The sequence below is a fragment of the Lutra lutra genome, chromosome 9 (genome assembly GCF_902655055.1).
Source record: "Lutra lutra chromosome 9, mLutLut1.2, whole genome shotgun sequence".
NCBI classification, from domain to species: domain Eukaryota; kingdom Metazoa; phylum Chordata; class Mammalia; order Carnivora; family Mustelidae; genus Lutra; species Lutra lutra.
The window spans coordinates 104,940,651-104,955,269 of NC_062286.1; the positions used below are offsets into that span (position 1 = coordinate 104,940,651).

At 39.0% G+C, this 14,619-nt stretch overlaps 1 protein-coding gene across 7 annotated transcripts in view; it reads left to right on the top strand.

Annotated features, from left to right (window-relative positions):
* The window catches only part of TASP1 (taspase 1), a 312,933-nt gene that overhangs the window by 37,681 nt on the left and 260,633 nt on the right, over positions 1 to 14,619 (top strand). For all 7 annotated transcript variants that reach the window (XR_007130010.1, XM_047745119.1, XM_047745116.1 and 4 more), the window contains one exon: positions 913 to 1,033. Coding sequence is in view for 6 of the 7 variants with exons in the window: in XM_047745119.1 (XP_047601075.1) it covers positions 913 to 1,033 (121 nt within the window). In the remaining variant the exon portion in view is untranslated. The remainder of the gene's footprint in view (positions 1 to 912; positions 1,034 to 14,619) is intronic.

Here is a 14,619-nt window from a genome sequence, read left to right on the forward strand (position 1 = left end):
TAAGTCTTCTACGTCTTTTGTTGAATTTATTCCTAAGTATTTTATTCTTTTTGATTTTATTGTAAGTGGAATTGTTTTCTGAATTTCATCTTCGCATTGTTCATTGCTAATGTGTAGATGTAACAATTGATTTTTGTATATTGATCTTATATTTTGAAACCCTGTTGAACTAGTTTATTTATCAGTCCTAATAGTTTTTTAGTGGCACCCTTAGGACGTTTCATATACAAGATTATGTCATCTTCTATTAAGAGATAATTTTACTTTTTCTTTTCCAACCTAGATGCTCATTATTTCTTTTTCTTGCCTAATTGTTTTGTCCAGAATATCCATTATAATGTTGAAGAGAGTGAACATTGCTGTATTATCTCTGATCTTAAGGGAAAGCATTCAGTTTTTCACCATTAATTATGTTTGCTCTGGACTTTTTCTAGATGTCCTTTATCATCTTGAGGAAGTTCCCTTCTATTTCTAGTTTGTTGAGTGCTTTTCTTATGAAAGGGTGTTGGATTTTGTATTTATTGGTATGGTCCTGTATTTTCTCTTTAGTTTATTTTCTTTATTTTCTTCTTTATTAACATGTGTACCACATTAAGTTTCACATATTAAAACCAAACTTGCTTCCCTAGGATCCCTCTTGTTTATGGTGTATAGGACTATCATATTTTGCTGCATTTGGTTTGCTAGCATTTCCTTGAGGATTTTTGTGTTTATATTCTCGAGATATATTAGCCTGTAGTTTTCTTTCCTTATGATATCTTTGTCTTCTTTGGGAATCAGGCTAGTACTGGTATCATGCAAGGAGTCGGGAAGTGTTCTTTCCCTTTCTAGTTTTTGGAACAGTTTATAAAGGATTGACATTAAATCTTCTTTAAGACTAATGGTATTTTAATTTTTGTTTTTATTTCTTAGGATTCTCCTTTTACAAATGCAGGAATGGGATCTAATCTAAATCTCTTGGGTGAAATTGAGTGTGATGCCAGCATAATGGATGGAAAATCCTTAAATTTTGGAGCTGTTGGAGCACTGAGTGGTATGTGGACTTTATAACACATTATCTCTGTTCTCTTAAAAATTATGAATATTACTATATGATGTCTCCTAAAGATTTAGTCAATCTAGTGTTTTCTACCATTCTTGCTTAGAATAGTGTTGAAAACAACATCGTTTCCTTTTATTGGATGTAAAACATGAAATCTTGAAAGTTTTAAAACATGCAAAGTTTTAAAGAAAATAGTAAAAACCTTATGTTAGGTCTTTGTTAGAATTTGATCATTATTCTCCATCTCCTTGGGATTACAGACATTTAACCTGTGAGATAGTATATTCCATTAATTTTATGATTATTTGAAATACACACATAATATTTTTTTTGTTAAAAAATTTAAATGATGTAAATAAAATTTCCCCTTGCCCTTCCAGATCTTTCCTTCTTATCCCTTTCTCCATGGAGAGGTTTAACCAGTAAAAAAAATTGCATTTATCTATATTTTTATTTAATAGAAATAGTTTCACACATGTGGGTTTTTTTTTTATATATATATTTTTTTAATTTTTTATTTTTTCAGCATAACAGTATTCATTATTTTTGCACCACACCCAGTGCTCCATGCAATCCGTGCCCTCTACAATACCCACCACCTGGTGCCCCCAACCTCCCACCCCCCACCCCTTCAAAATTCTCAGATCGTTTTTCAGAGTCCATAGTCTCTCATGGTTCACCTCCCCTTCCAATTTCCCTCAACTCCCTTCTCCTCTCCATCTCCCCTTGTCCTCCATGCTATTTGTTATGCTCCACAAATAAGTGAAACCATATGATAATTGACTCTCTCTGCTTGACTTATTTCACTCAGCATAATCTCTTCCAGTCCCATCCATGTTGCTACAAAACTTGGGTATTCAGCCTTTCTTTTTTCTTTTTTCTTTTTTTTTTTACAGCTTTATAAACATATATTTTTATCCCCAGGGGTACAGGTCTGCGAATTGCCAGGTTTACACACTTCACAGCTCTCACCATAGCACATACCCTCCCCAATATCCATAACCCCACCCCCCTCTCCCAACCCCCTCCCCCCATCAACCCTCAGTTTGTTTTGTGAGATTAAGAGTCACTTATGGTTTGTCTCCCTCCCAATCCCATCTTGTTTCATTTACTCTTCTCCTACCCCCTTAACCCTCCATGTTGCATCTCCTCTCCCTCATATCAGGGAGATCATATGATAGTTGTCTTTCTCCGATTGACTAATTTCGCTAAGCATGATACCCTCTAGTTCCATCCACGTCGTTGCAAATGGTAAGATTTCATTTCTTTTGATGGCTGCATAGTATTCCATTGTGTATATATACCACATCTTCTTTATCCAATCGTCTGTTGATGGACATCTAGGTTCTTTCCATAGTTTGGCTATTGTAGATATTGCTGCTATAAACATTCGGGTGCACGTGCCCCTTCGGATCACTACGTTTGTATCTTTAGGGTAAATACCCAGCAGTGCAATTGCTGGGTTATAGGGTAGTTCTATTTTCAACATTTTTTTTTTTTTTTTGCAACTCTTTTTTTTTTTTTCCTTTTTAAAAACTTTTAATTTTTTTTTATTTTCAGCATAACAGTATTCATTGTTTTTGCACCACACCCAGTGCTCCATGCAATCCGTGCCCTCTCAAATACCCACCACCTGGTTCCCCCAACCTCCCACCCCCCGCCCCTTCACAACCCTCAGATTGTTTTTCAGAGTCCATAGTCTCTCATAGTTCACCTCCCCTTCCAGTTTCCCCCAACTCCCTTCTCCTCTCCATCTCCCCATGTCCTCCATGCTATTTGTTATGCTCCATAAATAAGTGAAACCATATAATTGACTCTCTCTGCTTGACTTAAAACTTTTAATTTTGAGATATTCTTAGACATTCAGAAGAATGGCAAAAAGCAGTACAGAATTCTTAGATCCCCTTCATCCCCTGTTAACATTAAATGTAACAAAACCATAGTACAATGCTCACAACTAAGAAATTAACATTTGCACAATGCTGCCAACTCAACGGGAGACTGAATTCAGATTTCACCAGTGTTTCCCCTAATGTCCCTTTTCTATCTGAGCTCTCATCCAGAATGTCACCTTACATTTATTTATCACGTCTTCTTGGTCTCTTCCAACCTGTACTGATTTCCCCATCATTCCTTGTCTTTCAAAAACTTGACAGTTTGAAAGTAGCGGTCAGTTATCCTGTGAAATGTCTCTGAAATTTAGTTTCTTGTGAGTAGACTGAGCTTGTGCATTTAGGGGATGAATATCACAGGGGGGAATGGGGTGCATCATATTGAAAGATACATCCATGATAAATATCTTACTGCTGGTGAATTAACCTTGACCACTAGTCTAGGGTGATGTCTGCTAGGATTCTCCATCATAAACTCATTATTTTCCCTTTGGAATTAATAAATATTTAGTTTGAGGCAGATCCTTTGGGACTATGAAAATAACCTATCTCCTTTTAAAATTTTGTTAATTCTAGCCTCTTTTGGTGGATCTTTATGGTGAGATTCCAGTGATGATTTTCTATTTTCCTCATTCTTTCTACTTTTACCAGTTGAAATTTCTCTAAGAATAAGAAGTATCCCTTCTCCCTCACTTATTTATTTATTTATTTTTAAAGATTTTATTTATTTATTTGACAGAGAGAGATCACAAGCAGGCAGAGAGGCAGGTAGAGAGAGAGGAGGAAGCAGGCTCCCTGCTGAGCAGAGAGCCGGATGCGGGGCTCGATCCCAGGACCCTGAGATCATGACCTGAGCCGAAGGCAGCGGCTTAACCCACTGAGCCACCCAGGCGCCCCCTCACTTATTTATTTATTCAGTTTTTTTTTGCAACAGTATGAATTCATAGTTATTTATTTTATTCTTTGGGTTAAATTCCAATACTATAATTATTTATTTTGTTGCTAAATTTTCTTCAGATTTGGCTACTGGGAGCTCTTTCAGTTTGACTCCTGTATTGTTACAGAATTTCATCCTTTTTGTTTGAGCACATCCTTGTTTTCTGGGCTTATTAAACCTTCACAGTCAACTTGCATATTCTTTGATGCAGCTGGTGGAGTCAATCACTTCTCCATAAGCCCTGGTTTCTTATATTGCATAATAGATTTAGGAACCAAAATTTGAGCACTGGATGTGCCCATTGCTACTGGAATGTCATTGCTTCTAGGTCTGCCGACAGAACCGGGAAATGTATGTGCACACATACCATACTTATTTCTGCACACTTCCACATGTACACCTGTTTTATAAAAACATGGGTCTGTATTGATACTTCTGAGTCCGGTCCAGCAATCACAATGTGCAGTCTAGCCACCTTCCTAATTTGTAACTTCTTTCTCCCACTGAGAAACCTGACACTCATGATATACTGTACATTTCTTGCTTGTTCAAACCTAGTACACACACAAAGTGATCTCAAATTGCTAAACTGTACCCCAGAGGAAAACACATTTACCAAGCAAGGAACTGTGTCATGCATAGTTCAATTTGTCTTGAGCCTTTAAGTATCCAGTCAAAACAGATTTCCCAAAGATACATAGATCAGCTCTTCCACAGTCCGATCAGTGAATTTATGTGACTCACTTGTGACAGAGCCATTTCTCATAGTCTGCATCCCCTCTTGACTGTCCCAGCTACACAACATGCTGGTAGTTTTTAAAAGTGTAAGTCACATACAGCAAATTTGCTCTTTGTGATATAAAGTTTTATGGATTTTTTTTTAATGCAAACTTTTTTTTTTAATTTTATTTTTTATAAACATATATTTTTATCCCCAGGGGTACAGGTCTGCGAATCGCCAGGTTTACACACTTCACAGCTCTCACCATAGCACATACCCTCCCCAATATCCATAACCCCACCCCCCGCTATTCCAACCCCCTGAGGGTTTGTTTGTTTTGTGAGATTAAGAGTCACTTATGGTTTGTCTCCCTCCCAATCCCATCTTGTTTCATTTACTCTTCTCCTACCCCCTTAACCCTCCATGTTGCATCTCCTCTCCCTCATATCAGGGAGATCATATGATAGTTGTCTTTCTCCGATTGACTAATTTCGCTAAGCACGATACCCTCTAGTTCCATCCACGTTGTCGCAAATGGCAAGATTTCATTTCTTTTGATGGCTGCATAGTATTCCATTGTGTATATATACCACATCTTCTTTATCCATTCGTCTGTTGATGGACATCTAGGTTCTTTCCATAGTTTGGCTATTGTAGACATTGCTGCTATAAACATTCGGGTGCACGTGCCCCTTCGGATCACTACGTTTGTATCTTTAGGGTAAATACCCCGCAGTGCAATTGCTGGGTCATAGGGTAGTTCTATTTTCAACATTTTGAGGAACCTCCATGCTGTTTTCCAGAGTGGTTGCACCAGCTTGCATTCCCACCAACAGTGTAGGAGGGTTCCCCTTTCTCCGCATCCTCGCCAGCATCTGTCATTTCCTGACTTGTTAATTTTAGCCATTCTGACTGGTGTGAGGTGATATCTCATGGTGGTTTTGATTTGTATTTCCCTGATGCCGAGTGATATGGAGCACTTTTTCATGTGTCTGTTGGCCATCTGGATGTCTTCTTTGCAGAAATGTCTGTTCATGTCCTCTGCCCATTTCTTGATTGGATTATTTGTTCTTTGGGTGTTGAGTTTGCTAAGTTCTTTATAGATTTTGGACATTAGCCCTTTATCTGATATGTCATTTGCAAATATCTTCTCCCATTCTGTCAGTTGTCTTTTGGTTTTGTTAACTGTTTCCTTTGCTGTGCAAAAGCTTTTGATCTTGGTAAAATCCCAGTAGTTCATTTTTGCCCTTGCTTCCCTTGCCTTTGGCAATGTTCCTAGGAAGATGTTGCTGCGGCTGAGGTCGAAGAGGTTGCTGCCTGTGTTCTCCTCAAGGATTTTGATGGATTCCTTTCTCACATTGAGATCCTTCATCCATTTTGAGTCTATTTTCGTGTGTGGTGTAAGGAAATGGTCCAATTTCATTTTTCTGCATGTGGCTGTCCAATTTTCCCAACACCATTTATTGAAGAGGCTGTCTTTTTTCCACTGGACATTCTTTCCTGCTTTGTTGAAGATTAGTTGGCCATAGAGTTGAGGGTTTATTTCTGGGCTCTATTCTGTTCCATTGATCTATGTGTCAGTTTTTGTGCCAGTACCATGCTGTCTTGATGATGACAGCTTTCTAATAGAGCTTGAAGTCCAGAATTGTGATGCCACCAACTTTGGCTTTCTTTTTCAATATTGCTTTGGCTATTCGAGGTCTTTTCTGGTTCCATATAAATTTTAGGATTATTTGTTCCATTTCTTTGAAAAAAATGGATGGTACTTTGATAGGAATTGCATTAAATGTGTAGATTGCTTTAGGTAGCATAGACATTTTCACAATATTTATTCTTCCAATCCAGGAGCATGGAACAGTTTTCCATTTTTTTGTGTCTTCCTCAATTTCTTTCATGAGTACTTTATAGTTTTCTGTGTATAGATTCTTAGTCTCTTTGGTTAGGTTTATTCCTAGATATCTTATAGTTTGGGGTGCAATTGTAAATGGGATTGACTCCTTAATTTCTCTTTCTTCTGTCTTGTTGTTGGTGTAGAGAAATGCAACTGATTTCTGTGCATTGATTTTATATCCTGACACTTTACTGAATTCCTGTACAAGTTCTAGCAGTTTTGGAGTGGAGTCTTTTGGGTTTTCCACATATAGTATCATATCATCTGTAAAGAGTGATAGTTTGACTTCTTCTTTGCCGATATGGATGCCTTTAATTTCCTTTTGTTGTCTGATTGCTGAGGCTAGGACTTCTAGTACTATGTTGAATAGCAGTGGTGATAACAGACATCCCTGCCGTGTTCCTGACCTTAGCGGAAAAGCTTTCAGTTTTTCTCCATTGAGAATGATATTTGCGGTGGGTTTTTCATAGATGGCTTTGATAATATTGAGGTATGTGCCGTCTATCCCTACACTTTGAAGAGTTTTGATCAGGAAGGGATGCTGTACTTTGTCAAATGCTTTTTCAGCATCTATGGAGAGTATCATATGGTTCTTGTTCTTTCTTTTATTAATGTGTTGTATCACATTGATTGATTTGCGGATGTTGAACCAACCTTGCAGCCCTGGAATAAATCCCACTTGGTCGTGGTGAATAATCCTTTTAATGTACTGTTGAATCCTATTGGCTAGTATTTTGGCGAGAATTTTTGCATCTGTGTTCATCAAGGATATTGGTCTGTAGTTCTCTTTTTTGTTGGGATCCTTGTCTGGTTTTGGGATCAAGGTGATGCTGGCCTCATAAAATGAGTTTGGAAGTTTTCCTTCTATTGCTATTTTTTGGAACAGTTTCAGGAGAATAGGAATTAGTTCTTCTTTAAATGTTTGGTAGAATTCCCCCGGGAAGCCGTCTGGCCCCGGGCTTTTGTTTGTTTGGAGATTTTTGATGACTGTTTCAATCTCCTTACTGGTTATGGGTCTGTTCAGGCTTTCCATTTCTTCCTGGTTCAGTTGTGGTAGTTTATATGTCTCTAGGAATGCATCCATTTCTTCCAGATTGTCAAATTTGTTGGCGTAGAGTTGCTCATAGTATGTTCTTATAATTGTCTGTATTTCTTTGGTGTTCGTTGTGATCTCTCCTCTTTCATTCATGATTTTATTTATTTGGGTCCTTTCTCTTTTCTTTTTGATAAGTCTGGCCAGGGGTTTATCGATCTTATTAATTCTTTCAAAGAACCAGCTCCTAGTTTCGTTGATTTGTTCTATTGTTTTTTTGGTTTCTATTTCATTGATTTCTGCTCTGACCTTTATGATTTCTCTTCTCCTGCTGGGTTTAGGCTTTCTTTCTTGTTCTTTCTCCAGCTCTTTTAGGTGTAAGGTTAGGTTGTGTACCTGAGACCTTTCTTGTTTCTTGAGAAAGGCTTGTACCGCTATATATTTTCCTCTCAGGACTGCCTTTGTTGTGTCCCACAGATTTTGAACTGTTGTGTTTTCATTATCATTTGTTTCCATGAATTTTTTCAATTCTTCTTTAATTTCCTGGTTGACCCATTCATCCTTTAGAAGGATGCTGTTTAGTCTCCATGTAATTGGGTTTTTTCCAAATTTCCTCTTGTGATTGAGTTCTAGCTTCAGAGCATTGTGGTCTGAAAATATGCAGGGAATGATTCCAGTCTTTTGATAACGGTTGAGACCTGATTTAGGACCAAGAATGTGATCTATTCTGGAGAATGTTCCATGTGCACTAGAGAAGAATGTGTATTCTGTTGCTTTGGGATGAAATGTTCTGAATATATCTGTGATGTCCATCTGGTCCAGTGTGTCATTTAAGGCCTTTATTTCCTTGTTGATCTTTTGCTTGGATGATCTGTCCATTTCAGTGAGGGGGGTGTTAAAGTCCCCTACTATTATTGTATTCTTGTCGATGTGTTTCTTTGATTTTGTTATTAATTGGTTTATATAGTTGGCTGCTCCCACGTTAGGGGCATAGATATTTAAAATTGTTAGATCTTCTTGTTGGACACTTCCTTTGAGTATGATATAGTGTCCTTCCTCATCTCTTATTATAGTCTTTGGCTTAAAATCTAATTGATCTAATATAAGGATTGCCACTCCTGCTTTCTTCTGAGGTCCATTAGCATGGTAAATTCTTTTCCACCCCCTCACTTTAAATCTGGAGGTGTCTTTGGGTTTAAGATGAGTTTCTTGTAGGCAACATATAGATGGGTTTTGTTTTTTTATCCATTCTGTTACCCTGTGTCTTTTGATTGGGGCATTTAGCCCATTAACATTCAGGGTAAGTATTGAGAGATATGAATTTAGTGCCATTATATTGCCTGTAAGGTGACTGTTACTGTATATTGTCTCTGTTTCTTTCGGATCTACTACTTTTAGGGTCTCTCTTTGCTTAGAGGACCCCTTTCGATATTTCCTCTAGAGCTGGTTTGGTATTTGCGAATTCTTTCAGTTTTTGTTTGTCCTGATAGCTTTTAATCTCTCCTTCTATTTTCAATGATAGCCTAGCTGGATATAGTATTCTTGGCTGCATGTTTTTCTCGTTTAGTACTCTGAATATATCATGCCAGCTCTTTCTGGCCTGCCAGGTCTCTGTGGATAAGTCTGCTGCCAATCTAATATTTTTACCATTGTACGTTACAGACTTCTTTTCCCGGGTTGCTTTCAGGATCTTCTCTTTGTCACTAAGACTTGTAAATTTTACTATTAGGTGACGGGGTGTGGACCTATTCTTATTGATTTTGAGGGGAGTTCTCTGAACCTTCTGGATTTTGATGCTTGTTCCCTTTGCCATATTGGGGAAATTCTCTCCAATAATTCTCTCCAATATACCTTCTGCTCCCCTCTCTCTTTCCTCTTCTTCTGGAATCCCAATTATTCTAATGTTGTTTCATCTTATGGTGTCACTTATCTCTCGAATTCTCCCCTCGTGGTCCAGTAGCTGTTTGTCCCTCTTTTGCTCAGCTTCTTTATTCTCTGTCATTTGGTCTTCTATATCGCTAATTCATTCTTCTGCCTCATTTATCCTAGCAGTGAGAGCCTCCATTTTTGATTGCGCCTCATTAATAGCTTTTTTGATTTCAACTTGGTTAGATTTTAGTTCTTTTATTTCTCCAGAAAGAGCTTTTATATCTCCCGAGAGGGTTTCTCTAATATCTTCCATGCCTTTTTCGAGCCCGGCTAGAACCTTGAGAATCGTCATTCTGAACTCTAGATCTGACATATTACCAATGTCTGTATTGATTAGGTCCCTAGCCTTTGGTACTGCCTCTTGTTCTTTTTTTTGTGGTGAATTTTTCCGCCTTGTCATTTTGTCCAGATAAGAGTATATGAAGGAGCAAGTAAAATACTAAAAGGGTGGCAACAACCCCAGGAACATATGCTTTAGCCAAATCAGAAGAGATTCCAAATCGTGAGGGGGGAGAAAGGGGATAAAAAGAGGTTCAGAAAGAAAAAAGAAAAAAAAAAAGGAAGCAATTAAAAAGAAAACCAACAAAGAAAAAATATAAAAAGGAAAAAAAATATATATTAGATAAACTAGTTAAAAAACGTTAAAAAAGAAAAGGGTAAAAGTTAAAAAAATTTAGCAGAAGAAGAAAAAAAATTGAAAAAGAAAAAGAAATTAAATTAACTGCAAGGCTAAAGAATCATGGAGAGAAAGCCTTGAGTTCCATGCTTTGCTTTCTCCTCCTCTGGAATTCCACTGCTCTCCTTGGTATTGAAACTGCACTCCTTGGTAGGTGAACTTGGTCCTGGCTGGGTTTCTCGTTGATCTTCTGGGGGAGGGGCCTGTTGTAGTGATTCTCAAGCGTCTTTTCCCCAGGCAGAGTTGCACCGCCCTTACCAGGGGCCGGGCTGAGTAATCCGCTGGGGTTTGCTGGGTTTGCTTTCGGGAGCTTTTGTTCCCTGAGCCCTTTCCATAGAGTTCTGGAAGACGGGAATGAAGATGGCGGCCTCCCGGTCTCCGGCCCGGAGGAGCCGAGAGCCTGGGGCCCCACTCCTCAGTGTGCCCTCAGAGAACAGCGCCCAGTTACTCCCGTCACCCTGGCCTCCGGCCGTGCTCTGAGCTGACTGAGGCTGCAACCGGTTCAAGGTAACCCCGGGCTTAGAGCTTACTCCTCGGCTCTGTCTCTGTAGCCGGCTTCCCTGTTCTAATACCTGTAAGCTCTGCGACACTCAGACACCCCCGATCCTTCTGTGACCCTGCGGGACCTGAGGCCACGCTGACCCTGCGTGGGCTTCACCCTGGTTAAGCCTCTGGAGCGATGTCCCTGAGCGGAACAGACTTTTAAAAGTCCTGATTTTGTGCTCCGTTGCTCCGCCGCTTGCTGGGAGCCGGCCCCTCCCACCGCGGTCTATCTTCCCATTGCTTTGGATTCACTTCTCTGCCAGTCCTACCTTTCCAAAAGTGGTTGATTTTCTGTTTCTAGAGTTGCTGTTCTTCTCTTCGGTCTCCCGTTGGATTTGTAGGTGTTTGCAATCTTTAGATAAGCTATCTAGCTGATCTCCCGCTACCTGAAATACTCTCAGCCTGCTACTTCTCCGCCATCTTGACTCCTCCCCCTCTTTTTTTTTTTTTTAAGATTTTATTTATTTATTTGTCAGAGAGAGAGAGGGAGAGAGAACGAGCACAGGCAGACAGAATGGCAGGCAGAGGCAGAGGGAGAAGCAGGTTCCCTGATGAGCAAGGAGCCCGATGTGGGACTCGATCCCAGGATGCTGGGATCATGACCTGAGCCGAAGGCAGCTGCTTAACCAACTGAGCCACCCAGGTGTCCCTATATGTACACATTCTTATGAAACTTTCTTTTTTCTTTGCATAGGATGTTTCAGAGATTTCCTCTACATCAGTACATATAACATATATCTAATATTTTATAATTATTTTATTAAAGCAAATATACATGAAATGCACAGATTTTAATTATAAAGCTGCATGAATTTTTTTTTTTTAAAGATTTTATTTATTTATTTGACAGAGAGAGAGATCACAGGTAGGCAGAGAGGCAGGCAGAGAGAGACGAAGGGAAGCAGGCTCCCTGTTGATCAGATAGCCCGATGCGGGGCTCGATCCCAGGACTCTGGGATCATGACCTGAGCTGAAGGCAGAGGCTTTAACCCACTGAGCCACCCAGGCGCCCCAAGCTGCATGAATTTTTAATTGTATACAGCTATATAAACCATTATCCAGGGCAAGATATGAAATATTTCCATGTCAAAATACAGAACATTTTCAGGGTGCCTGGGTGGCCTTGGTTGAGCGTCAGGCTCTTGATTTCAGCTCAGGTCCTGATCTCAGGGTTCTAGGATCTAGCCCTGCGCTGGGCTTCTCGCTCTGCACTCAGCCGGAAATCTGCTTGTTCTTCTCCCTCCCCCGCTGTGTGTGCTCACTTTCTCAAAAATAAATAAATAAAAATCTTAAAAAAAAAAAAAAAGAACATTTCCATAATCCCAAGAGGGTTTTCTATGCTCTTCCTAGTCCATACCTCCTATACTCTGCTCCTGCCTTACCCCCTCCTCCTGTTCTCCCCTAATTTCAACTGTAGGTACCATAGATTAATTTGCTTGTTCCTGAAATTTATATGAGTGGAATCATACACCTCTGTGTCTTTTTTTTTCTTAACACTATGCCTGTGAGATTGACCCATTTTTCTGTCACAGTAATTTTTTTCTTTTTATTACTTAGTAGTATTTTATTGCATGAATATATAATAAATTATTCTCCTTTTCGTGGATATTTGAATAGTTTCTAGTTTTTGACTGCTCCAATGAATATTCTTGTACATGTCTTTTGGTACACATATGTTCTTAATTCTCTTGGTTATAAACCTAAGATTTGGAATGATAAGTTTACCATTAAGATCCTATCCTTGGGCGACTGGGTTGCTCAGTGGGTTAAGCCTCTGTGTTCGGCTCAGGTCATGATCTCAGGGTCCTGGGATTGAGCCCCACATCCAGGTGCTCTGCTCAGCAGGGAGTCTGCTTTCCCCCTCTCTCTCTGCCTGCCTCTATGCCTACTTGTGATCTCTCTCTCTCTGTCAAATAAATAAATAAAATCTTAAAAAAAAAAGTCCTATCCTTTAGATCAGGGATAATATAGCAATGTTCACTGTCATCACTTCTATTCAACGTTATACTGGATGATAAGTTTAGGTACATAATGTGCTTTGCTTTAGTTGATACTGCTGGACAGTTTTCCTAAGTAGTTATAATATATACTTCCATTCTGCACTGTATGAGCATTTTAGTTATTCTACATGAGGGCCAGCATTTGGCATTGCTGTTCTTTTTAAAATGCATCCATTTTGGGGTGGCCTGGGTGGCCCATTTGGTTAAGTGTCTGCCTTTGGCTCAGGTCACGATCCCAGGGTCCTGACATCAAACCGTATGTTGGGCTCCCTGCTTGGTGGGGTGCCTGATTCTCCCTCTCCCTCTGCCTGCCACTCCCTCTGCTTGTGCTCTCTCTCTCTCTCTCTCTCTCATTCATTTATTAAATTTAAAAAAAATAAAATTCATCAATTTTGGTATCTGTGCAGTGGCATTAATTTTTTTAAAATATTTTATTTATTTATTTGACAGAGAGAGAGAGATTACAAGCAGGTAGAGAGACAGAGAGAGGGGGAAGCAGGCTCCTTGCTGAGCAGCGAGCCCAATGTGGGGCTCGATCCCAGGACCCTGGGATCATGACCCAAGCCGAAGACAGAGGCTTTAACCCACTGAGCCACCCAGGTGCCCCGGCATTAATTGTTTTAATTTGAGTTTCCCTGGTGACTAATGACACTGAGAACCTTATGACATACTTATTAGCCATTTAGGTATTCTTGTTATGCAGTGTATGTTCAAAAGTCTTTTGCATATTTTTATTGGATTATTTCTTTTCTTGATTTGTTTAAATACTTTATATATTTGAATGCAGATCATTTGTCAGATACCTGTATTATGTATATCTCCTCCTAGTCTGTGGATCATGTTTTCATTCTTTTAATGCTGTCTTCTGATGAACTGAAGTTTTTAATTCTAATGTGGTTTAGATTACCAACCTTTTACTTTATGGTTATTAAAAAATATTTTATTTAAGAAATCTTTGCCTACCCAAAGTTATGAAGATTGTCTCCATTGTTTTCTTTTAATAGTTCTGGTGTTTTTTTTTTTTTTTTTAAAGATTTTATTTATTTATTTGTCATAGAGAGAGAAGCGAGAGTGAGCACAGGAAGACAGAGTGGCAGGCAGAGGCAGAGGGAGAAGCAGGCTCCCCGCCAAGCAAGGAGCCCGATGTGGGACTCGATCCCAGGACGCTGGGATCATGACCTGAGCCAAAGGCAGCTGCTCAACCAACTGAGCCACCCAGGCGTCCCTTTTTTTTTTTTTTTAAGTGAGGTTTACACCCACTGTGGGGCTTGAACTCATGACCCAGAGATCAAGAGTCACATGCTCTCCTGACTGAGCTCACCAGGCATCCCTAATAGTTCTTTTATTTTTTACCTTTCACATTTAGCTCTCTTATCAAGCCCAGATTAATTTTAGTGTATGTGAGATAGGAGCTGACATTAATTTTTTTTCTCTTACGGATATCCACCTGGTTCATTGCCATTGTCAATAGAAAGGACAATGTTCTCTTCACATAACTGTGCTGGCAAATCAGGTGACGGACTATATGTACAATGGCTTGTTTCTGTACCCTCTGTTCTACTCCATTGTTCTATTTATTGCAATACTGTCTTAATAACTATAGCTTTATATTTTTTATGTTTTCTAATATATTTATATTAGTGATATATATGTATCACTTGATACCTGGTTTGTGTAAGATTTCTAACTTCCTTTTTTTTTCTTTTCTTTTTTTTCCTTTAAGGTTATATTGGCTATTCTAGGTATCTGGCCATTTTCACAAAATTTTTGAGTCAGCTTGTCAATGTCCATAATAAAACCCTGCTGGGAATTTGATTGGTATTGCATTGAGTATATAGAATCATTTGTGGACAATTGATGTCTTAACAGTATTGAATATTCCAGCCCACAAATATAGGATATGTATATTTATATAAATGTTACTCATGTTTTTTCCTCAGCATTGTTTTATGGTT